At 40.7% G+C, this 24,948-nt stretch overlaps 1 protein-coding gene across 5 annotated transcripts in view; it reads left to right on the top strand.

The window, feature by feature from the left end:
- Positions 1 to 24,948, top strand: part of CCDC18 (coiled-coil domain containing 18) — a 150,181-nt gene that overhangs the window by 119,500 nt on the left and 5,733 nt on the right. For 3 of the 5 annotated variants that reach the window (XM_084873375.1, XM_084873373.1, XM_084873376.1), the window contains exon 29: positions 11,382 to 11,706. In XM_084873375.1, the coding sequence (XP_084729501.1) occupies positions 11,382 to 11,396 (15 nt within the window). In that variant the 3' untranslated portion in view covers positions 11,397 to 11,706. Of the gene's footprint in view, positions 1 to 11,381; positions 11,707 to 24,948 lie in introns of those variants that run through there. The other 2 variants (XM_084873374.1, XM_084873377.1) reach the window with 2 other exon arrangements.

Here is a 24,948-nt window from a genome sequence, read left to right as displayed (position 1 = left end):
CTATGCCCCTGATTCTATTATATTCACCAGTTTATAGTGTTCATCAGATTTTTTTATTCACTTGATTTTTAGATTCACTTGTTGATAGGTATTTGTTGTCACTTTGTTGTTCATAATTTTTATCTTTACCTTTTTCTTCTTCTTCCTCTTCTTAAAGAATGCCCTTCAGCATTTCATATAATACTGGTTTGGTGATAATGAATTCCTTTATATTTTTCTTGTCTGTGAAGCTCTTTATCTGACCTTCAATTCTACATGATAGCTTTGCTGGGTAGAGTAATCTTAGTTGTAGGTTCTTGCTATTCATCACTTTGAATATTTCCTGCCACTCCATTCTGTCCTGCATAGTTTCTGTTAAGAAATCAGCTGACAGTCGTATAGGTACTCCCTTCTAGGTAACTGTTTTTCTCTTGCTGCTTGTAAGATTTTCTTTTTGTCTTTTGCCCTTAGCATTTTAATTATGCTGTGTCTTGGTGTGGTCCTCTTTGGATTCCTCTAATTTGGGGTACTCTGTGCTTCCTGAACTTGTAAGTCTATTTCTTTCACCAAGTAGGAGAAATTTTCTGTCATTATTTCTTCAAATAGGCTTTCAATATCTTGCTCCCTCTCTTCCTTTGGCACCCCCATAAGTCGGATGTTGTACATTTGAAATTGTCCCAGAGGCTCCTTACACTATCTTCATATTTTTGGATTATTTTATCTTTTGCTTTTCTGGTTGGGTGTGTTTTTTGTTTGTTTGTTTTTTGGGTTTTTTTGCTTCCTTGTTTTTAAAATCTTCAACTTGATTTTTGGGGTCCTCTGGTCTACTGTTGAATTTCTGTATATTATTATTTATTTCAGTCAGTGTGTGCTTAATTTCTGACTGGTCCTTTACCTTTTTCTCTTTTTTTTTTTTTTGGCATTCTCACTAAGATCCTTGAAGGTCTCACTAAGTTCCTCAGAGGTTTCTAGAAGATTCTTGAGTAACCTTATAACTGTGGTTTTGAACTCTATATCCAGTATTTTGTTTTCTTCCATTTCTTTCATTTGTGAAACATTTCTTCATCTCTGCATTTTGGTTGCTTCCCTGTATTGATAGAGTGGCCTTGTGTAGTAGATGTCCTATAGGGCCCAGTAACTCAGCCTCCCCAGTCATCTGAGGTGGATGTTCTTGGTGCATCCCTTGCGGGCTGTTTGCACAGTCTTGTCATAGTTGAGCCTTGATTGCTGTTGGTATCACTGGAGGAATTAACCTTCAGGCCAATTGGCTGTGAGGACCAGCTGTGTCTACAATGGAAAAGCTGTTGCATAGGAAACACCCTTATGGGGCAGGACTTGCTTCAGTGGGGCTTTGGTGCTCACTGAGTCTGCCCCTTGAGTGTGTAACTTATGGATATGAAGAGTTACAATCCAGTATGGTCTCACTCTGACTACTGGGTACACTGGCTCTTGGATCTCTAAGGAGGTGCAAGGTCAGCCACTGGCTGGGGCCGCCCAGCAGGAACTACTGAGACATCCGCAGATCCCTCCTTTTTGTATGAGGGTTGGAAGTGCCCAGAGAAGGCCCAGCTGAGAAACAAGGCTGGCCAGGCTTTGGGCCTTCTTTTGGAAGCTCTGGGGCTCTCTGACCCAGCTGCAGTTTGTTTTTTGCATATGAAAGGACAGGCCATTCATATGCAAAAGCCAATGCCCACAGCTTGGGTGAGGTTGTAAATTAGGTAGGGCGGGATCTCTGGGAATCACCAGGGTGGAGAAAACAGCAATGGCTGCCAGTTAGCCCTGAACCAAAAGTCTCCGGTTCTCCACATCCCGTGCCCCCGTGCGGGAGCAATGATCGGTGCGAGCCCCTCTGAGAGAAAGCCGCCCTCGCGTTTCTGTCCTGATGCTGGACAGTCCAGTTTCTCTCCGGATGTGCCTGGGTCCCCCAGAGCCTCACCTGGAACTGGAGTTCGGAGCAAGTGGGAGCTTGTATCTCCCTCCTGATTGAAAGAGCAGCACATCCAGGTGCCAGCACTTTCCCCACCTCCACCCCTCTTCCCAGTCTCAGTGCGTTTCTTCACCTCTCCAATTGCAGCGATCATTGCTCCTGCACGGGGACACGGAATGTGGAGAACCGGAGACTTCTGGTTCAGGGCTAACTGGCAGCCATTGCTGTTTTCTCCACTCAGCCAGCTTTCCCGCGATTCTGGGTGCTAGTTATTCTGCTGTTTAGTTGTGGTTTTGATGAGGTTGTGAGAGGCAGCAAGTATATGTGTTTACCTATGCTGCCATCTTGATTCTCCCACCTATATTTTTTTATTAAATACAATCTTTATATTTGCTTAAAGGACTTACTCTACCTCATGTTTGGAAAGTATTTTTAACTCAACAATATTGGAAAATGTTCTTGGAGCTCCAAAATTAGTTGTTTTTAGACTTCCTGAAACCATTCTAGTAAAGATTAAGGTAACCTTTGTTTTGATCCTAAACTTCCACAGTGGCTCAGAATATCACATTCACATGATTTATCTACTCCCATTATTTTTTGAACATATCATACTGAATAGGCAACTATATACCTACTATTAGGTCTAGTAATAATTAATGTCGTTTTCTAATACTTTTTTAAATCGAATTTATTTAAACAATACAACAAAATTTAATCAACAATATAGTTGCCGTTGTTTTCTACTACTTGTGCCCAACGCTCAGGAAGCATTTTAATCCCTCTGTTGTAAAATTCTTGTGATTTTGATGCAAAAAATTCGGTCAATGCATTTTTGAGGCATTCTTCATTATTAAATTTTTTTCCAAGAAGAAAGTTTTGCAAAGAACGAAACAAATGGTAATCGGAAGGGGCAATATCAGGAGAATATGCAGGTTGAGGGAGAACTTCCCATTCCAACTGGCGCAGTTTTTCAGCAGTGATTCTTGCAGTATGCGGTCATGCGTTATCGTGGTGAAGAATTACGCCCTTCCGATTAATCAGCGCGGGTTCTTTTTCTCTTAAAGCTTGGGCTAACCTTTCCAATTGGGCACTATACACTGCACTTGTAATGGTTTGGGTAGATGGTAAAAGTTCATAATGAAGAATTCCTTTAAAATTCCACCAAACACACAACATCACTTTTTTCGCATGCAAGTCAGGTTTTGGCGTGGGCTGCGGAGCCTCATTTTTGTCCAACCATTGAGGCCGCCTTTTCAAATTAACATACAGCACTCATTTTTCATCTCCGGTAACAATTTGCTCTAAAAACGGCAAACGGTTTTGACGAGAGAGGAGCGAACTGCAAATTGTGACTCTTTGATTACGGTTGTTGTCGGTCAACTCATGAGGAACCCATTTTCCAAACTTTTGGACTTTGCCAAGTGCACGCAATTGATTGGAAATTGTTTTTTGTGAACAATTTAAAGTTGTCGCAAGCTCTTGTTGGGTAATTTGAGGATTTTGCACCAAAAGAGCTTGAAGTGCTTCTTGATCAAAATTGGACACACGGCCTCTACCACTCTTGTCATCTAACGAAAAATTTCCCTCGCGAAATTTCTCAAACCAACGCTGGCATTTTCTGGCGCTAACTGCATCTTGACCAAGAGCACTACAGATGTTTTTTGCAGCCTCACTTGCTTTTCTTCCTAATTGGAACTCGTAAAGCATGCAGTGCCGAATATGCTCTTCATCCGCCATCTTCTTAGCCCTAGTTTTGCAACAAAAACCAAACCAAACACAAAATTTTTCAAGCAAAACTTGTTAATTGCACTTCACACGTTCTGTAGATACCATGTGTTTGAAGGTTATGTCAATACAAGTCAACGCCAAGCAAGATTTTAAACGAATGTTTAAAAACGACATTAATTATTACTAGACCCGATACATTCAACATTGTTTATAAGCATTTAATCTATAGTTTGCATATAGAAGTAAATAATCTCTTCTAGGTAATGTTACCTAGCTTTTTTAAAGTGCCCATTTGCCTCATTTTCAAACACATAAAAATAGGTTTGGTAGACTAAACAATTTGAAAAGTGTTTTTAGAATAGATTAAAGACAGTGTTATAGTTTCTTTTCATTTCTACACACCCTTTCTCACATATAAAATAGCTTAGCCCTAGCTGGTTTGGCTCAGTGGATAGAGCATCAGCTTGAGGACTGAGGGGTCCTGGGTTTGATTCCGGTCAGGGGCACATGCCCGGGTTGCATGCTCCATCCCCAGTGGGGGTGTGCAGGAGTGACCAACCGATGATTCTCTCTCAGCATCGATGTTTCTATCTTCCTCTCCTCCCTTCTCTCTGAAATCAATAAAAATATATTGTTTTTAAAAAGGCTTAATTTACTGTTTACATATAGAAAACTATATAAATGTAATAATATTGTGTGTAAAACAAAATTTACACATTATGAAATTGTGGTATAATAAATAAGACAATCTTCTATAAAAATTGATAAAATTTGTTTTCATTTAGCCTTTAAGATTACAGTTGTGTTTACTGTATATCATGAATTCACTTCATTTAGAATTTATTGAGTAACTACTATATAATCGCACTGGGATTATGGAAATAAACAAAAATGGCTAAGAACCTGTCCAAACAGAACTTACATTTTAGTGGGGAGACCATCAATAAATAACTAAACAGACATATGTTCTAATGCCAGGTGAAATAAGTGTTATGAAGAAAAGTTGGTAAGAGGATACCTTGTGACAGGGATACTATTTTAGATAAAGTGATTAAGACAAGTCTCTGACATTTGATCAGAGTCCTGTAGGAAACAAGGAAGTAAACTATCTCAGTATCTGGAGGAAGAGCATTGGAATTATAAGACCCTCAAGTGCACAGGCTGATGCTCTAACCTAGGGGTGTCGAACTCAATCAGAGAAGGGGCCAAAATCTAAAATCCAGCCTAAATCACGGGCCGAATGGTTTACTGAACAGTCATAAACTGACAATGTCATAAACTGACAGCGGAGTGCAGTGATGACAGCGCGGTGCGGACCACATTGCAAGGCCTGGCGGGCTGGATTTGGCCCGCGGGCCTTGTGTTTGACACATGTGCTCTAACCATTTAGCACAGCTGCCAGGGCTGTACCAAGTCTTTTTTATCCAATCATAATGAAAAATACTAGAAAAATTGTTTCCATGTCTTGGTCACCATGAATAATGCTGCACTGAAAATAGGGTTATGTATATCTTTATGAATACCATATTTTCCAGCGTATAAGACGACGAAATGTCATTCATTAAAAATTTAATTAAAAAATGTCATTCATTAAAAATTTAATAAAAAAAAAGAACTGGTGTTGCCTCAGAAGTGGGGGGTAGTCTTATACAGCGAATATAGGCCTAAACCTATGTTTTTAACTGTAAAATTAGGGGGTCATCTTATACGCCCGATCGTCTTATATGCCGGAAAATACGGTACATGTTTTAATATTTTTCAGGTAGATACCCAGAAGAGGGATTGCTAGGGGTTATATGTTAACTACTAGAGGCCCAGTGCACGAAATTCTTGCACTGGGTTGATGTCCCTCAGCCAAGCCTGCCCCCTCTCACAGTCTGGGAACCCTCAGGGGATGTCCTACTGATGGCTTAGCCTAAGCCACAGTCTAGCCACAGAGTCTTGGAGCACGCCCCCCTGGGCAGGTCCATGGGTCTACTGGGGGTCTTGCTCCTAGGGCAGCCGATGTGATGCGCCTTCCCGCAAACCCCCGGTGGGAGTGGCCTCAGAGCTGGGTGGCACCAGGCCTGGGGCAGCGGCCACTCGGATCTTGCTTCCAGCCTTGCTGTGTGTTGTGTGTCCAGTGGGGCTAGGGGTCTACTCTGAGCTGTTCGTGAGCGGGTTGTGATGTCCTGGCCTAATTTGCAAATTTCTCCCTTATTATATACGATATCCTTAATTTTTTGAGGAACCCTCACACTGTTTTTCATAGTGGCTGTTTACATTTCCACCAGTAGTGGATGAGGGTTCCTTTTTCTGCACAACCTCTTCAACACTTGTTATTCCTTGTCTTGTTGACAATAGTGATTCTTACATGTGTGAGAATTGTAGTTTTGATTTGCATTTCCCTAATAGCTAATAGAGTTGAGCATCTTTTCATACATCTATTGTCTATTTGTGAGTTTTCTTGGGAGAATATTCAGGTTCTCTGCCTATTTTTAATTTGGATTGTTCGTTTTTTTTGTTGTTGAGCTATATGAGTTTTTATATATTTTGAATAACCCCTTATCAGAAGTGTTGTTTGCAGATATTTTCTTGGATTTGATTGGTTACCATTTTGTTTTGTTGATTTTTTTTTGTTTTGTTTTGTTTTGTTTTGTTTTTTTTACTGTGCAGAGCTTTTTAGTTTGATATAGTCCCATTCATTTATTATGTGGTTTTTACTTCTCTTGCCTTTGAGGTCAAATTCATAAAATCCCCTGTTTTTTTCTATGTAATGTATTGTTTAGGGTCTCATATTTAGGTCTTGGATCCATTTTGAATTAATTTTTTATGTATAGTGACAAATAGCAGTCTAGTTTTATTCTTTTGCAAATGGCTTTCCAGGTTTCCCAGCACCATTTATTGAAGAGGCTTTCTTTCCACCATTGTATATTTTTGGCTCCTTTATCAAAAATTATTTGCCCATATGCATGTGGGTTTATTTCTGGACTCTCGTTCTGTTCTATTGGTCTGTGCATCTGTTTTCTGCCACAGTATCATGCTGTTTTGATTATTGTTGCTTTGTACAATAGTATATTTGAAGTCAGGGAGAGTGATCCTCTGGCTTTGTCTTATTTTTCAGGATTGCTTTGGTTATTCAGAGACTTTTGTGGTTCCATCCAAATCTGAGGATTTTTTGTCCTATTTTAAAAAATCTCATTGGGATTTTGATGGGGATTGCATTAAATCAGTATATTGCTTTGGATGATATGGTCATTATATTTATTTATTTATTTATTTATCTATTTAGTCCTCACCGAAGGATATTTTTGTATTGATTTTTAGAGAGAGTGGAAGAGAGAGGGAAAGACAGTGAGAGAACCATATTGATTGGTTGCGTCCTACAACCAATTTCTAGGGCAGGGGAGGAACCTGCAACCGAGGTACGTGCCCATGACTGGAATTGAAGCTAGTACCCTTTGTCTGCAGGCTGTAGCTCTATCCACTGAGCCAAACCAGCTCTATTCACTGAGCCAAATCATTTTAACTACATTGATTATTTTAATTAACACAGAATATCCATTTCTTTGTGTTTTCTTCAATTTTTTAAATAATGTCTTGTAGTTTTCAGTATATATATCCTTCACATCCTTGTTAAGTTTATTTCTAGGTATTTTATTCTCTTTGTTGCAATTGTGTTTTGTTTTTAATTTTAAAAAGCCATTATTCTGTTTCTTGGGTTTTTTTTAAATTGTCTGAAGTTTTACATATGTCTCCTTTTTCTCCTGCTTGACCTCCTCCCCCCAAAGCCATTCCCACCCCAGGCAAGTCCCCACTGCCCCAGAGTCTGTGTCCATTGGTTATGCTAATATGCATGCATATAAGTCCTTTGTTTGCTCTCTAACTCAGGAATTGTTTTTTTCCCCTCATTTCTTTTTCTAAAATTTTATTGTTAGTGTATAGGAACGCAGTGGATTTTTATGTATTTATTTTTATCCTGTAACTTGACTGTATTTTTTATTTTATTTATTTTTAGAGAGAGAAAGGGAAAGGGGAAGAGAGAGAGAGAGAGAGAGAGAGAGAGAGAGAGAGAAGCATTGATGTGAGATCAGCTGTCTCCTGCATTCTCCTTACCAGGGACCGAGCCCCAACACAGGCATGTGCCCTGACCAAGAATTGAACCAGCAACCTTTCGGTGCAAGGATGTCACCCAACCAACTGAGCCACACTGATCAGGGCAATAAACCAGCATTTTATATTTTAGTGGGGATGATCCAGTAGACAGGGAAACTGATAATTCAAGACAGAGAGTAGAAGGAATAAAATTCTTAAGGTAGGCTAAAATTCTGAAGATAGGACCCAGTAGAGAAGCAGAATTGGCCTTGAATAAAGAAATCATTTCATCCACTGCAGTGCAAAAGAAGGCAGACTATATGGATACAGAAACACGTACAGTGGAGGATTTGGTGGGAAGGAATTTATTTATTGATTGCCTTTTTCTTCTTATTTAACTAAGACAAAAGAGTATCAGTTAAGACATAGAGTTATCTTTGCATTCATATTCACACATGTAAGTCACTCACTTCGGGGCTCCTTTGGAACCCATTCTGGGATTTATGCTTGACAAATGCTCATCTGAGGGTTTTCTTCAATTCTCTGATTCTCATTACTTGTGTTATACATTAATCTTAAGGGAAAGGTAATGAAAGGAGTCTTTTCAATGCTTTTCTGTAGGGCCTCCATGGTTTTCTTTCACTGTTGGTTTTTGTTGTGTTTTTTGTTTGTTTGTTTGTTTGTTTGTTTGTTTTTTCGTGTGTGTGTGTGTGTGTTTATGGAAGGTAAGAAAATTCGGAGTGAGAACTGCTACTATTGAAACTTTGACTTGCTATGGTTTTACTGTTTATGGTCATTTACATATAGATTGCATTAATAAATGTGTACTGCCTTGTAAATTTTACATGAGATATTTAAAATTGTCTTTACCTGTCATGTTAAAAAGTCTTTTTCTGCCCTAGCCGGTTTGGCTCAGTGAATAGAGGTTCAGCCTGTGAACTAAATGATACTAGGTTTGATTCTGGTCAAGGACACATGCCTGGGTTGCGATTTCAATCCCAGTAAGGGGCGTGCTGGAGGCAGCCCATCAGTGATTCTCTTTCATCATTGATGTTTCTATCTCTCTCTCCCTCTCCATTTCCATGATATACAGCAGGGGTCTTCAAACTACGGCCTGCGGGCCACATGCGGCCCGCAGAGGAGTCTGATCCGGCCCGCCAGGTTTTTTGGGCAGTGAGCGCAGCTGAGGTGTTACAGTAGGAATTAGTAGTTCATATAGTCCGGCCCTCCAGCTCTCTGAGGGATCGTGATCTGGCCCCCACTTTAAAAAGTTTGAGGACCCCTGATATACAGGCTAGTTCTGGTCCTCAGCTTATTCACCCACTACTAAAATATAACTGCATTGGTCTCCAATTTAAAGAATAATTTCTAAACTCTTTTAAGCAAAGTAAACAATTGTTTAAATGAAGTGTTATAAAAAATTTCAAATATGTCAGTCAAATGCAAAGATAACTTATTTGGTTGAGGGAAAAATCAGACACAACCCTCCCTCAACCAGATAAGTTATCTTTGCATCTGTTTCACGACTGCCAGTTTGGCTCAGTGGATAGAGCATTGGCCTACAGACTAAATGATCCCAGGTTCGATTCTGGTCAAGGGCACATACCTGGGTTGTGGTTTTGATCCCCAGTAAGGGGTGTGCGGGAGGCAGCCGATCAGTGATTCTCTTTCATTATTGATGTTTCTATCTCTCTCTCCCTCTCCCTTCCTCTCTGAAATTAATAAAAATATATTTTAAAAAAACACCTTTTTCTTTGAAATGGTGAATGTAAAGTTTAAAAGCTTGGTTTGAGGTGTCACCGGCTATTAAACATTTGTTTCTGACTCATGGTGTGAGTTTTACTTCTATAGAGAGTAAAAACAGCTGGCCAAGTCCGATAGCATTTAACTCATCCACCGATTTGGACCTTAAACTCATTATTGTAAGCAATGGAAGGGCTTAGGGCATCAATTGGCCTTACTGGAGTTCCACCCCAGAGAGAGTGTAGTCTTAAAATCCACTGGTGCAGCAGAATATAGACACTGGTATGTGAGAAGTGCTTAGTTAAGTATTGCTCCCTTTCTTGTGTTACAGCCCATATACTAAATTTCCTGACACTTAGCTATGTTGGCAATTTCATTCAATATAAAACCTCTAACGGCAGTATTCTGCTTTCAGATTCTGACAAAAGCTTCAGACTCACAAAATATTACATATACACAATTTCAAGAAATTCAAAGACTTCCAGTAAAGAACTTTTGTTTTAGATTAGAGCAGTGCAAGTGTTGTTGATTAATTAGCTGAGTCGTAGTTTATTCTGAAATTATAAGAAGTACAATACTAGAGGCTTGATGAACGGATTCATGCACTGGGTGGGGGGGAATTCCTCAGCTGGCCTGTGCTCTCTCACAGTCTGGGACCCCTTGGGGGATGTCCATCTGCTGGCTTAGGGGATCAGGCCTAAGCCAGCAGTCAGACATCCCTCTCGCATTCCAGGGCTCTCGTAATCCAGACCCCTAGCTCCTTACTGCCTACCTGTACCGGAGGTGGAAGAGGCTCCTGCCACCGCCACTGTGCTTGCCAGCTGTGAGCCCGGCTTCTGGCTGAGCGGCGCTCCCCTGGAGGAGCTCATTGACCACCAGGGGGCATCTCCTGCATTGAGCATCTGCCCCCTGGTGGTCAGTATGCATCATAGTGACTGGTTGTTTGACAGTTTGGTTGATTTGCATATTAGGGTTTTATTATATAGGATTATTTCTTATTACTTCCATCTTATTTCCAGAAAGGAAAAGTGGTTTACAAAATATGGTCTGTATGCTATGCAATAAAATGAAAAATAAGGATTGAAAAAATCAGCTATAGGGAAAAAAAGATGGGGGATAAAAGCAAGGTGAGGCAGGAGTGCAGATAGGAGCTAGAGACATAATAACATTTCAAGTTCCTGGCCTAAGGAAAGGCCAAGGTATGATAATATTTGATCTGCATTTTTAGAATCTCCTGGGCCTCTTCCCTCTATTTTTCAACTTTATGTTATGCTACTTCTTTGGGCAAACTTTATCTCTCTCTTTTTTTTTTTCTTTCCTGCTCTATTTTTATTTTTTCTTCTTTCTTTTTCATTGACTTTCTTTCTTTTCTTTTTTTAAAAATATATTTTATTGATTTTTTTACACAGAGGAAGGAGAGAGGGATAGAGAGTTAGAAACATCAATGAGAGAGAGACATCGATCAGCTGCCTCTTGCACACCCCCTACTGGGGATGTGCCCGCAACCAAGGTACATGCCCTTGACTGGAATCTTACCTGGGACCTTTCAGTCTGCAGGCTGACGCTCTATCCACTGAGCCAAACCGGTTTCGACTTCATTGACTATCTTCATGTAGCCTTTGGACTTTCTTATCATGCCCTCATTTGAACTATGTGACACCAGTGGCTAAGTATCTTATTTTTATTATGTCCCCATTTTTGTGTTTTAAATCAATTTAGTTTAACCTTGCACTCCTTCCCCAACCTTAACCAAAATTATTTGCTTTACATCCATGTAATCCATTATTGACTTGTTCTTATGCATTTTTTCAATTAACTTAGTATTCCCAGTCTTGCTTTAAATTACATTCCTAATTGTTTTAGTGTATTTTTAATGCTAAATCAATATAAGAATATGTCAATATTAATGTATTAATTTGTATTATTCCAGGGAGAAATTTTATAATGAAAAGAAGATGTTGGTGTGATGAAAAAATGCGATGTATGGTACAGTGCTGTTTCCTTATTGTATGTAGCTCATACTTCATAGAAGTTGTTATTTTATTGCTTTTGAATAAATTTTATATTTCAATATTTTTAAAGAAAGTTCTTTCTTGCCGAAATCGGTTTGGTTCAGTGGATAGAGCCTCGGCCTGTAGACTGAAAGGTCCCAGGTTCAATTCCGGTCAAGGGCATGTACCTTGGTTGCGGGTACACCCCTAATTGGGGGTGTGCAAGAGGCAGCTGATCGATGTCTCTCTCTCATCGATGTTTCTAACTCCCTATCCCTCTCTCTTCCTCTCTGTGAAAAATCAATAGAATATATATTTAAAAAAAAAAAAAAAGTTCTTTCTGCCGAGACCGGTTTGGCTCAATGGATAGAGCGTCGGCTTGGGGACTGAAGGGTCCCGGGTTCGATTCCGGTCAAGGGCATGTACCTTGGTTGCGGGCATATCCCCAGTAGGGGGTGTGCAAGAGGCAGCTGATCGATGACTCTCTCTCATCGATGTTTCTAACTCTCTATCTCTCTCCCTTCTTCTCTGTACAAAATCAATAAAATATATTTTAAAAAAAAAAAGTTCTTTCTTTTAAAGCTTACTTACATTTTTTGTGAAAATTATTTCATTATTTTTGGCTTAAATTTTCTACTTTGTTTTTGTTTTTTATGTAAAAACTAGAGGCCAGGTGCATGAAATTCTTGCATGGGTAGGGTCCCTATCTGTGGGTAAATTCATGCAGGGCCGATCTGTGGGGCAACTGGCCGATCTGTGGGGCAACTGGCAGGGCGATTGGAGGTGGGGTGGCCCTCCACTGGCACCACCTTGGCCAGCCTGGTGCCACCTGCTTGCTGGCCCTGCCCCCCGCTGGTGCCCTTTGCCTCCCTCTGTGGGGCAACTAGGCGGGCTGTCATCCACCTGCTTGCTGGCATCCACCTTGGCTGGCCTGGGGCCTGCGGGCTGGGAAAAGCTCCTGCGTTGAGCGTCTACCCCCTGGTGGTCAGTGTACATCATAGCTACTGGTTGTTCCACTGGTTGTTCTGCGTTTTGGTCAATTTGCATATTAGGCTTTTATTATATAGGATTATTGTTAAAATGCACAAGTACATTGAGTCATTTATATTTTTAAAATCAGACTACCTTAGTATTTATTTTTCAAGTAATGTTTTATTTTTAAAATAAATATTATGAATTTAGAAGTCATTCTGCCACAGGTTAGTAATAGTGATAATAATGGCAGTCTTCTGTTGAGTGTTTGCCATTTTTCAGGCACTATTCTAGCAGTTTATATTTGTTAACTCATTTAATCCATATGATAATCATATGAAGTAGATACTATTATTATTCCTGTTTTACAGGTGGAATTATTTAACATAATGACACAAGTATGTGTTACAAAGAAATTGTTATGTTGTAAGCATATATCACTTGAATTAGTGACTCTATTTACACAAGTTAGCTTTTTGGTAGAATAAAAATAATTCAGCAAAATTAAGACATTTATTATTTTTTTAAATTTAATAAATCTCTATTGTTCAGATTATTGCAATTGTTTCTCCTTTTTTCCCCCTATAGCTCCCCTCCACCCAGTTCCCAACCTACCCTCTGCCCTTACCTCCCCCCCACTGTCCTCATCCATAGGGGTATGATTTTTTTCCAGTCTCTTCCTGTACCCCTGGCACAGACACCCCTTTCCCCCTGAGAATTATCAATCCACTCCCATTCTATGCCCCTGATTCTATTATATTTTTATAGAATACCTTTCAGCATTTCATATAATACTGGTTTGGTGGTAATGAACTCCTTTAGCTCTTTCTTATCTGTGAAGCTCTTTATCTGGCCTTCAATTCTGAATGATAACTTTGCTGGGTAGAGTAATCTTGGTTGTAGGTTCTTGCTGTTCATCACTTTGAATATTTCTCGCCACTCTAGTCTGGCCTGCATAGTTTCTGTTGAGAAATCAGCTGATAATCATATGGGTGCTCCTTTATAGCTAACTGTTTTTCTCTTGCTGCTTGTAAGATTTTCTCTTTGTCTTTTGCCCTTGGCATTTTAACCCTTTGCACTCCGAACCATTCTGGACATTGGCTACCAGCTACTCGACGCTAACGGTGGAAACGTGCGTTGAAATAACTCAATTCCCCATAATCACTAATAAACTGCAATGTCCCCTGAGAGGGGACAGCGGAGTGCAAAGGGTTAATTATAATGTGTCTTGGTGTGGTCCTCTTTGGATTCCTTTTGTTTGGGGTTCTGTGCACTTCCTGGAGTTGTAAGTCTATTTCTTTCACCAGGTGGGGGAAGTTTTAGGTCATTATTTCTTTAAATAGGTTTTCAGTGTCTTGCTCTCTCTCTTCTTCTGGCACCCCCATAATTCTGATATTGGTACGCTTAAAGTTGTCCCAGAGGCTTCTTATACTATCTTCAACTTTCTGGATTCTCTTCTTGCTTCTCCGGAGGAGTGTCCTTTGCCTCTTTGTATTCCAAATCTTTGACTTGATTCTTGCGTTCCTCTAGTCTGCTGTTGGGTCTCTGTATAATATTTTTTATTTCAGTCAGTATATGTTTAATTTCTAGTTGGTCCTTTTTCATATCATCAAGGGTCTCGTTAAATTTATCAGCCTTTTTTTTAGGAAATTCTTGAAGAACTTTATGACCGTGGTTTTGAACTCTACGTACAATTGTTTGTTCTCCCCATTTCTTTTGTTTGTGATCTGTTTCCTTGTCTCCTCATTTTCGCTGCTTTCCTGAGTTGATAGGGTGCTTTGTGTGTTAGGTGTCCTATATAATTCAATGGGTCAGCCTCCCAGTTACCTGAGGTGGACACTCTTGGTGCACCCCTTTGTGGACTGTGTGTACAGCCGTGTTGTAGTTAAGTCTTGATTGTTGTTGTTATCACTGGGAGGAATTGACCTCCAGGCCAATTGACTGGGAGGACCTGCTGTGTCTATAACAGAATTGCTGTGCTGGAGACACGCTTATGGGGCAGGACTTGTTCCATTGGGACTTTGGTGTTCACTGAGTCTGCCTCTTGAATGTGTCCCTTATGAGAGTAGTTGAAACCTGGTATCATCTCACACAGACCACTAGATACACTAGTTTCTGGATCTCCAATGAGGTGCAGGTCAGCTACTGTCTGAGGCCACCCAGCAGGAGCTACAGCAAGAACTACAGTTTTCTCCTCTTTGCTTGGGGTTTGGAGGTTTTGGGGCTGTCTGACTGGAGCTGTAGTTTATTTGGTTAAGCTTCGATAGGACAGGCCATTTATATGCAAAAGCTGCCGCTGGGAGTTTGGGTGTGTTTGTAGGTTGTGTGGGTTGGGGTCTCAGGGCATCACTAGGCTGGGGTGTGGCAAACAGCAATGGCTGCTAGTCTGCCTTTCCGTGTTTCCAAGTCCTAGTGTCCCACGCTCCAGCGCAGTAAACAGTGATTGTTGGGCGCACCTCTGCAAAAATGTCACTCTCACTTTCCGCCCCGACGGCCCACAGACCAGCTTCTCCCTGTGGGCGTCTGGGTCCCCAGCGTGACCCCAGAAACTGGATTTCAGAGTGATCAGGAGCTTGTTTCCCTTTGGGTTGAAAAAAAGCAGCACACCCAGTCACCCGCCACTAGCCCAATTTGCGAGCCTCAGTACCTCAGCTTTGCAGCGCTTATGCTCTTTCCTTCTAATCGTAGCATTTCCATTCATCCAGCTTTCCAGTGGTTCTGAGTGATAGACGTTTTGTCTTTTAGTTGTAGTTTTGAAATTGTTGTGTAAGGCGGCAGTTTAGTTGTTTACCTTTGCCGCCATCTTGGTTTCTCTGGTATGTTATCTTAGATACACAAAGACAGTAGACAATTTCAAAGTTAAATATTGACCATTGTCAAGGAATCTACAGGCTTAGGACATAACTATCCACCAGGACCCACTTTTAGTTAGGAATTTTAAATTCAGACCACAACCTGTGAGGTTACCTTGGTCTCTGAGTTTATAAGGCCTGCCAAGTGGGCCTTTTCTGAGCTTGTCAAGTTTAGTATGTGACTCCTTTTTCTTCCATATTATTATTTATCATCTACCTGCATAAACAAAATACCAAAACATTCTGGGTCCAGTCTATGTTCCTGTTTTTAGTTGATGGTGTCACTATCCATCCATTTTTCAAGGTGGCTCTCAGAGTTATTTCCAATTCCTCCCTCTCACCCCGCTCATATTCTGTCACTAATAAATATTCCCTTTCAGAAATAACTTCAATCTAGCCTGTCTTTTCCATCCTCTCTATTTACTAATTTAGGCTTGCATCACCTTTCCCTTAGACTATCCAGCAGCTTTCTATCTGGTCTTTCTTCCTCTCCCTGATCTGGTCCATCCTCTACAGTACCAACAGCGTGACCTGTCTGTGAAAGAATCTTGTCAATACCAGCTTGCTTTTGCCTATCAAATACCCCAATCCTTAGGCTGTCAAACAACTTATGAATGGTTACCTCAAGATCATTTTGTGCCGAAACCAGTTTGGCTCAGTGGATAGAGCGTCGGCCTGGGGACTGAAGGGTCCCAGGTTCATTTCCGGTCAAGGGCATGTACCTTGGTTGTGGGCACATCCCCAGTAGGGGGTGTCCAAGAGGCAACTGATGGATGATTCTCTCTCATCAATGTTTCTGACTCTCTATCCCTCTCTCTTCCTCTCTGTGAAAAAATCAATAAAATATATATTTTTAAAAAAGATCATTTTGTATTGTTATAGCTGTACCAAACATGCCTACTCTTTCCTGATCAGTAAAAACATAGTAAAGAATCAAAATGAAAATTTTTTTCTATGAACCTTAACATTGTATTAAACAGCAAACACACGCGCATGCGCGCATCAAGCTTTGCAGAGGGCTATCTTAGCATAAATTAAAGGATAGTCTTTCCATATAAACTATATTGAAAGGCCTTCTGGTTGAATGCTTTTCCAAGTACATTTGTTAATATGTAAATAGCAATTAGCATCCTATTGACCCATTTTCAAGGGTTAAATTCCCTTGTGCAAATTCTCTAAAGTTGGGTAATGATGGCAAATGGGCAGGAGAAAACTGCTCTTAAAGGACTCGTTACTATTGTCTTTTTTCACTGCCATTTTATTTTGTCAAAGAAGCTTTTCTAAAAACATAATTATGTTACAGACAAATATTAAATATTCTATTTTCCCAAGCTTTGCTTAACAGAGTATACTGAAGAAAACTTCAGGACATTAAAATGAGAGTTTTGTTTTGTTTTGTTTTGTTTTTCTTAAAAGATTTTTTTCTCCTCAGAAATGCATCTTAGGATCCACATACAAGGAATCTAAATTGCCACCAGAGGGCGCCAGCCACTTACACAATGACTGTTTAATGGTTTCCAACCCCTCATTCCCCCTTCTCTTGAGCTGTTTTCTAATCAGAAAAGCCAAGTGTTCTTGGTAAAAACCTTAATACATATGTATATATTCTCTCTCCTTTGTGACTTGAGGTGATATGTAAACCTGAAACCAGAGCTATCTATGGGCACATGTAGTTTTCCCAGTGTAAAAATAGCTTGTTTGATTATTACAAGGCAAAGTGACCACTGGAGGGGTGCATGCTCTCAGTTCTTTCTGCCCCTCTGCCATGGTTTTGTTCTGTTTTGATATCTGCATCAGTGAAGTTTATCGTCTTCTTTTATTGTTCAACTGAATGACTGTAATTATATTAACTGACTTTAAATTGAGCAGATGTCTCTTCCCCCCTTTCTCTGTTTCTGCCTTTCCTCCTGTTCCTTCCCATGTGTATGTCCAAGCACATTTTCTCTCTTTATATTACTTTTTCAAGCATTTTACTCCAGTGTTACAAGAAATTGGAGGCCGCCGAAACCGGTTTGGCTCAATGGATAGAGCTTCGGCTTGGGGACTGAAAGGTCCCGGGTTCGATTCCGGTCAAGGGCATGTACCTTGGTTGCGGGCATATCCCCAGTAGGGGGTGTGCAAGAGGCTGCTGATCGATGACTCTCTCTCATCGATGTTTCTAACTCTCTCTCTCTCTCTTCCTCTCTGTACAAAATCAATAAAATATATTAAAAAAAAAAAAAAAAGAAAAGAAATGGGAGGCCATGCTATACACAACCCTATGGGTAAGAGAAGCCTAATGTAGGAGTTAAGTGGAGAGAGAATCTGCCTGCTAGTGAAACACTCCTTTGGGGCTGGTCTTCAGGGGTGTGTGGTACTTCACCAACCCCACAGACAGAAATATCTCTGGTCTTCCTGGAGGAGGACTGTCACAGGACAGGTAGTTCTGAAGGGTTTGAGGACTTACTAGCAGTTCACAATGCAGTTTTAGCTGAACAAGACAAAATGAATCACATTATAGAAATAGATCAAAGCAAATATATGAGATGTCCATATATAAGGGTGTGACTCAAAATTCATTTTTCATTATTAAAATAATGTTACATACAACAAAACAAAGAGGCAGCCAACCGAATTATTACCAGGAGAAAAGAGACCTCACTTTCTGTCTTAAAGGAAAGATTTCGTTCAAGAAATAAAGTGTAGCAAGGTAAGTAACAATTCATTGGCTGCAGCAAAAATATGCTTAGGAAAGTGAAACAAGAAAGGACATAGAAGAAGCAACAGGCAAGCCTAGGCAGGGATGCTTTGGCTCACTGGGAAGTCAGAGAAAAGAGGGCCTTGGGGACAGGTTCAGGGCAGTAGGTCCGGTTCAGGTGCCGCTGCGTATTCCTACTCTGGTTGCAAGTCTCGTGGGGTCCCTTAGAGGAAAGAAGGGGGAGGGGATGGCACAGGTGTGTTTCTGGGTCCTTCATCCTGAGGGTATTTATTTCTCCCTTGCAGGTGGAAATCTTAGGCATCTTAGGCAAGGTCTCAGTGGAGGATCTCAGTGGAATATTCATCAGCTTTCCAGGTGTGCTTTTCCAGGGTCATGGTCTCCACTGATTGGTTGTCTCCAGGGCAGGAAGTCATTAGTCAATGCAGCTGGTCCTAAAGCAGCCACAGTGCCACTTGTCTGGTACTGCTGCTTTTCTGAGCCTGGAGCTGAAATACAACTGAGGCCTAGATACTATCTTAAGGGAGGAAAAGGTCAGAGGGGTCTAAACGGCATAACTAATAATATGAAAAGTCAGGGTTCCAAACCGCATAACCAGCAATATGCTAGGAGAAGAAAGGTTATCCTGGGAGTGAGGATCTTGTTTTCCCAGTTGTGCCCCTTGCCAGGTGCTGGAGGCTAATTCCAGTAGGTCATAAATGCAAGAAGTTTCATCAAAAGGTTGATGGAACCTTGAGGCTTCAGCAGGGCTGAAGATATATATTATTGCCTACTGGAATGGCCAAAGTCATTTCCCAAAACCTGAAGATCTGCATATATTATTGCCTGTTGCTAGGCAGCTGAGGGCATTTTAATCTACCTGTTATTGCCTCCTGCTGGCCAAACACCTGAACAGCAGAAGGCAGTTCCCCCAATCTGACAATGCCTACTGTATACCAAACCTTACCTTTGATATGTATATCTGCTTTGCTTTAGGTCAATTTGTGTTACTAAATAACAAAAGGTCCGGAGATTCAGAGAACTTGGTTACTGAAGCTAAGCTCTCTTCTGACTCCCCCATGGATTACCAATTTATATTATATTTCTAGTCTCTTTGTTAATTTACATGCAATGCCTTCTCCAGATTCCTGAACCCTTCTAGATGCTGGATATCACCCCAGCAGCCAGGCATCCAAGGCTTTCTGCCCTGGTGAGTTTCTGTAACTGGCCCATCGTCCTTGCTCTGTTCATGTCTATCTAACTGGGTATACCAGAATGAGAAATGATATTTGCAAACAATAGCTCTGGCAAAGGTTTAATATCCAAAATATATTAAGAAATTATAAAACTCAACACCAAACAAACAAAAACTCAATTAAAAAATGAGCAGGGGACCTGAACAGAGAAATCTCCCAAGAAAGCATACAAATGGCCAATAAATAATGAAAAGATGTTCAACCTCACTAGCAGTTAGGCCGCAGGGGTCCTCAAACTTTTTAAAGTGGGGGCCAGATCACGGTCCCTCAGAGAGCTGGAGGGCCGGACTATATGAACTACTAATTCCTACTGTAACACCTCCGCTGCGCTCACTGCCCAAAAAACCTGGCGGGCAGGATCAGACTCCCCTGGGGGCTGCATGTGGCCCGCGGGCCGTAGTTTGAAGACCCCTGAGGGAAACACAAGTCAAAACTACAATGTGATTCTACCTCAACAACAAGACAAGTAATAACTGTTGGAGAGGTTGTGGTGAAAAGGGAACCTTCATTCACTGCTGGTGAGAAAGTACTGGTATAACCACTATGGGAAACACTCTGGCGATTCCTCAAAAAAATAAAAATAGCCGAAACCGGTTTGGCTCAGTGGTGGAGCGTCGGTCTGCAGACTGAGGGGTCCCTGGTTCGATTCCGGTCAAGGGCATGTGCATTGGTTGCGGGCATATCCCCGGTGGGGGGTGTGCAGGAGGCAGCTGGTCGATGTTTCATTGACGTTTCTAGCTCTCTGTCTCTCTCCCTTCCTCTCTGTGAAAAATCAATAAAATATATTTAATAAATAAATAAATAATAAAAATAAAAATAGAGTTACTATATAAACCAGCAATCCCTCTTCTGGGTATATACCTGAAAAACTGGAAAACATGTATTTGCAAAGATATATGCATCCTTGTGTTCATTACAGCCTTATTCACAGTGGCCAAGACATGGAGACATCCAAAGTGGCCTGCAATGGAGGGCTGGAGGAAGAAGGTGCGGTACAAGTACATAGTGGAATACTACTCAGCCATGTGAAAAGATGAAATATTGCCACTTGGTAGAACATGGATGGACCTTGAGAAATGCTAAGCAAAACAAGTCGGAAAAAGCTAAGAACCATATGATCTCACTCATTTGTGGGAAATAAAACTGAAACTCATAAATACAAACAGAAAAAGGGGGATAGGTGAAGAGGGCCTAATTTATAGTAGCAGAAGATGATTTAATTTTGGGTGGTAGGCACACAGTGCAATATACAGATCTTGTATCATAGATATCTCCACCTGAAACCTATTAACTAATGTCACTCCAATAAATTTAATTTTTTAAAAAAAGAAATAATGTTACAAAGAAAGTTTTGTAACTCCGTCAAAATGGCCCTAAAGCATCCATTTAACTTTATAATCCACTATAACTTTTCATCCCTGAAGTACTTAATCCTTTTGGGATTAAAAGTTCCATGTGTTTATAGTCATGCATTTATATTTTAAAAAATATTATTGTGCACTTTATGCCAGTACTATTCTATGTACATTCTGAGAATGTAAAGATGAAAAAAAAGAATCCAACCCAGCCGGGTTTTGCTCAGTGGTTGGAGTGTCAGCCCTTGGACTGAAGGGGCACAAATTTGATTTCAATCAAGGGTATATACCTCAGTTTCAGGCTCAATCCCTGGCCCCAGTCCAGATGCATGTGAGAGGCAACCAATTGATGTTTCTCTCACATTGATGTTTCTCTCTGTCTCTCCCCCTTCCTTCCACTTTCTCTAAAATAAATAAATTAATAAATAAATAAATAAATAAATAAATAAATAAATAAAATCAATGGGGCCCAGCAAGTGTGACTCAGCTATTGAGCATCGACCCAGAAACCAACAGGTCACCCTTCGATTCCTGGTCAGCCCGGTTACAGGTTCAATCCCCAGTCAGGGGCATGCAGGAGGCAAGCTGTCAATGTGTTTCTCTCTCATTTCATCAGTGTTGCTGTCTCTATCCCTCTCCCTTCCTCTCTCTCTAAAAATCAATAAAAACATAGTTTTTAAAAAAGGAATGCAAAATATATCATCTAGTGAGGATTAACAACAACAACAAAAAGATAAAATCCCCTCACCCTTAAAAAGATTAGTATAGTATCCACAGACATAGAAGCATGTGACAGACTGTGGAATCTCAGAGGGAAGATGGGGGTGGTGGGTGGAAAGTGAACTTGCATGCATATATACATAACCCATGGACACAAGACTAGGGTGGTGAAGGCCTGAGGCAGGGGATGGGGGCAGGCTAGAAGGGTCAATGCCAGGGGGGGGAGAGGGGGGGGGGACACGGGACAGGACATGTAATACTTTGAACAATAAAGATTAAATTTTTTTAAAACTAAAAAAAAAAAAAAAAGGTTAACAGTGGGAAAGTGTAAAGTAGTAATCTTGTCCTAAATTACCTTTTGCAAGGATGCCTCCTTCCTCTAGTATTCGAGAATTTATTGTGTAAATTAAAGTAGATCCTATACCATTTGTAAACCAAAGTACTCTACAAATATGTCACTCTTACAAGCTTTTATTTTAAAAAATATATTTTTATTGAGAGAGGAAGGGAGATAGAGAAACATCAGTAATGAAAAACATCGATTGGCTGCCTCCTGCACGCCCCCTACTGGGGATTGAGCCTGAAACCCCAGGCATATGTCGTGACTGGGAATTGAACCGTGATGTCTTGGTTCATGCGTCAGTGCTCAACCACTGAGCCACAGCAGCTGGGCACTCTTGTAAACTTTAATGAATATCACAGTTCTTCCTTTTTAAAAAAATCTTTATTGTTGAAAGTATTACATAGGCCCTCCCCCTGGCCCTTCCCACTCTATTGTCTGTGTCCATGGGTCAGTTCTTCCTTCCTATTGTGATTTTTAAAAAATTATATATATATATATATATATATATATATATATATATATATATATATATATATATTTGTGTGTGTGTGTGTGTATAATATATATATATATATATATATATATATATATATATATATTTTTTTTTTTTTTTTTTTTTTTTTTTTTTTCAGGGAGGAAGGGAGAGGGAGAGGTAAAAACATCAGTGATGAGAATCATTGATTGGTTGCCTCTTGCATGCGTCCTACTGGAGATCGAACCTGCAACCCAGACATGTTCCTTGACTGGAATTGAACCCTGGACCCTTCAGTCATCAGGCAGATGTTCTATCTACTGAGCCAAACAAGCTAGGGCTCTATTGTGATTTTTAACTTCAGTCACTCTTCAAACATTGTTTAGTGCCTCTGATGTTCTAGACATCGTGCTCGGTAGGATGCAAATATGAGTATGACATTGCCTTTGACTCCAAGTTATTTCACATCTCCTTTCTCCTTAAACCTACAATACTTCATCATCCTTCGTTTTCAAGTAGTGATCTCACTCATGCTCAGTATAGGAACAGACATCATCCAGCAGTAATTACCTTGTTTTCTTTCTTTTTAAAAAAATATATTTTATTGATTTTTTATAGAGAGGAAGGGAGAGGGATAGAGAGCTAGAAACATCGATGAGAGAGTCACCGATCAGCTGCCTCTTGCACACCCCCTACCAGGGATGTGCCCGCAACCAAGGTACATGCCCTTGACCGGAATCGAACCTGGGACCCTTCAGTCCACAGACTGACGCTCTATCCACTGAGCCAAACTGGTCTTGGCATTACCTCGTTTTCTCACCATCAGATCTACTAACCTTCCTAACTGAATGCTTGTCTCCCTCCTTTCACATTTAGAATCTCTCTAGGTCTCTGGATATCAGGCCTGCTTGCTTGAGGATTTCACTACTCCCATTATCTGCCCCTTTTCTGCATCATACCTTAGTATTGCCCTTACACAAACTCTCCCCACAGCCCATATCCTTGCCAGCTTCTGCCCTGTATCTCAGCATCCTTTCAAGGTGAGTCTTTTCAACAGTTGTCTATACTTGCTCCCTCTACTTCTTTTTCTCTGTTCAGCTCACTGCAATCATGTTTTCATCACTTCATCAAATCTGATACCAACTTCACCTTGCCAAATACAATGGCAATTCTCAGTCCTCTTCAATTTGACCTTTCTGCAGGATTTGACAGAGATGAACATTTCCTCCTATTTAAACCACATCCCTTTGTTGGCTTCCATTTCCATGTGCTCTCAGTTTTCCTTCTATGACACTGGAGTTTCTTGTCGGTCACTTCTCCCCTTACTCCACCTATAAGTATTAAAGTCCCTCAGGTCACTTATCTGGGACATCTTTCTTCCTCACCTAAGTTCACTCCATAATTAAATCCAGTCTCACTGCTTTAAATATAATCTACATTCATACTGATGAATTATACAGTTATGTGTTCAACACTGATCTCTTCCTCAGATCTCCACACTTGAATATTTAACTGCTTTCTTACCTCTCCACTTTTATCTCTTTAATGCATCTCAAAAATAACAAGATCAGCCGGGACCAGTTTGGCTCAATGGATAGAGCGTCGGCTTGGGGACTGAAGGGTCCCGGGTTCGATTCCGGTCAGGGGCATGTACCTTGGTTGCGGGCACATCCCCGGTGGGGGGTGTGCAGGAGGCAGCTGATCGATGACTCTCTCTCATCGATGTTTCTAACTCTCTATCTCTCTCCCTTCCTCTCTGTACAAAATCAATAAAATATATTTTAAAAAAAAATAACAAGATCAAAATAGAATTATTGTTCACCCTCCAGAAATAATTTCCTATCCTGGTTTTCTTTTTAATATGTTTTTATTGATTTCAGGGAGGGAGAGGGAGAGAGAGATAGAAACATCAATGATGAGAGAGAATCAATGATCAGCTGCCTCCTGCATGCTCCCTACTGAGGAGCAAACCTGCAACCCAGGCATGTGCCCTGACCAGGAATCAAACTGTGACCTCCTGATTCATAGGTTGACACTCAACCACTGAGCCACACCGGCCAGGCCATCCCAGTTTTCTTGATCTTGGGTACAGCATCCCCATGCACCCAGTTTTTTCTCTCAACACCCCTATCCAATCCATCAGCAAGTCTTGTTACTCCTACCTGCAAAGAGGAGCCTCTATGAGACCTCTTTACACCATGACTACTGCCAGCTTGAACCAAGCCACCCTCATCTCTTGCCTGGATGACTGCATGGCCATCTGATTGTTTTGTAAGTTGATCTTCTTGCCCATCACTAGAGAAGCCAGAGATGCTTTTAAAAGAATACTATAACCCTCTGATAATTTCCCATTTCCATTAGAATAAAACTGAAGCTCCTTTTCAAGGCCTCCGAGGCCTGCATTGCTTTCTAGACTCATCTGCTAACACTCTCACCTTGTTCAGTGCCTTCTGACCACATGAGGAGCCCTCATTTATTGCCAAACACATTTCTATCTCAGGTCTTTGCTCTTTTTGTGACTATGCTGCCTGGAATACTCTTCTCATGGCTGACTCTTCATTCATCACTCACTTTCCAGAGTTCTCTGTGCAGATGTCTCCTCAGATCCCCTCACCACTACCCAAAGTATTCTACCTATCCCAAAGTCACTATGCCCCATTACCCTTTTGTATTTTTCATAAGACTTAACATCACCCTGAGGTATTTATTTGTCCACATTTCTGGTCTCACTCCTCGCTAGAGTGTAAGGCAAAAGGCAAGGCTCTCCTGTGTTTTACTCCTGCATCCCCAGTGTCTGGCATATAGAGACATTCATCAAACAGTTATTAAATGAAAAAGTGGATGAATGAATGGGAAACCATG

Source organism: Pipistrellus hanaki (genome assembly GCF_964339955.1).
Source record: "Pipistrellus hanaki genome assembly, chromosome: 2".
In the NCBI taxonomy this organism is placed as follows: Eukaryota; Metazoa; Chordata; class Mammalia; order Chiroptera; family Vespertilionidae; genus Pipistrellus; species Pipistrellus hanaki.
The sequence above is the reverse complement of the archived record's forward strand: the minus strand, read 5'-3'. Positions and strand labels throughout refer to the sequence as shown.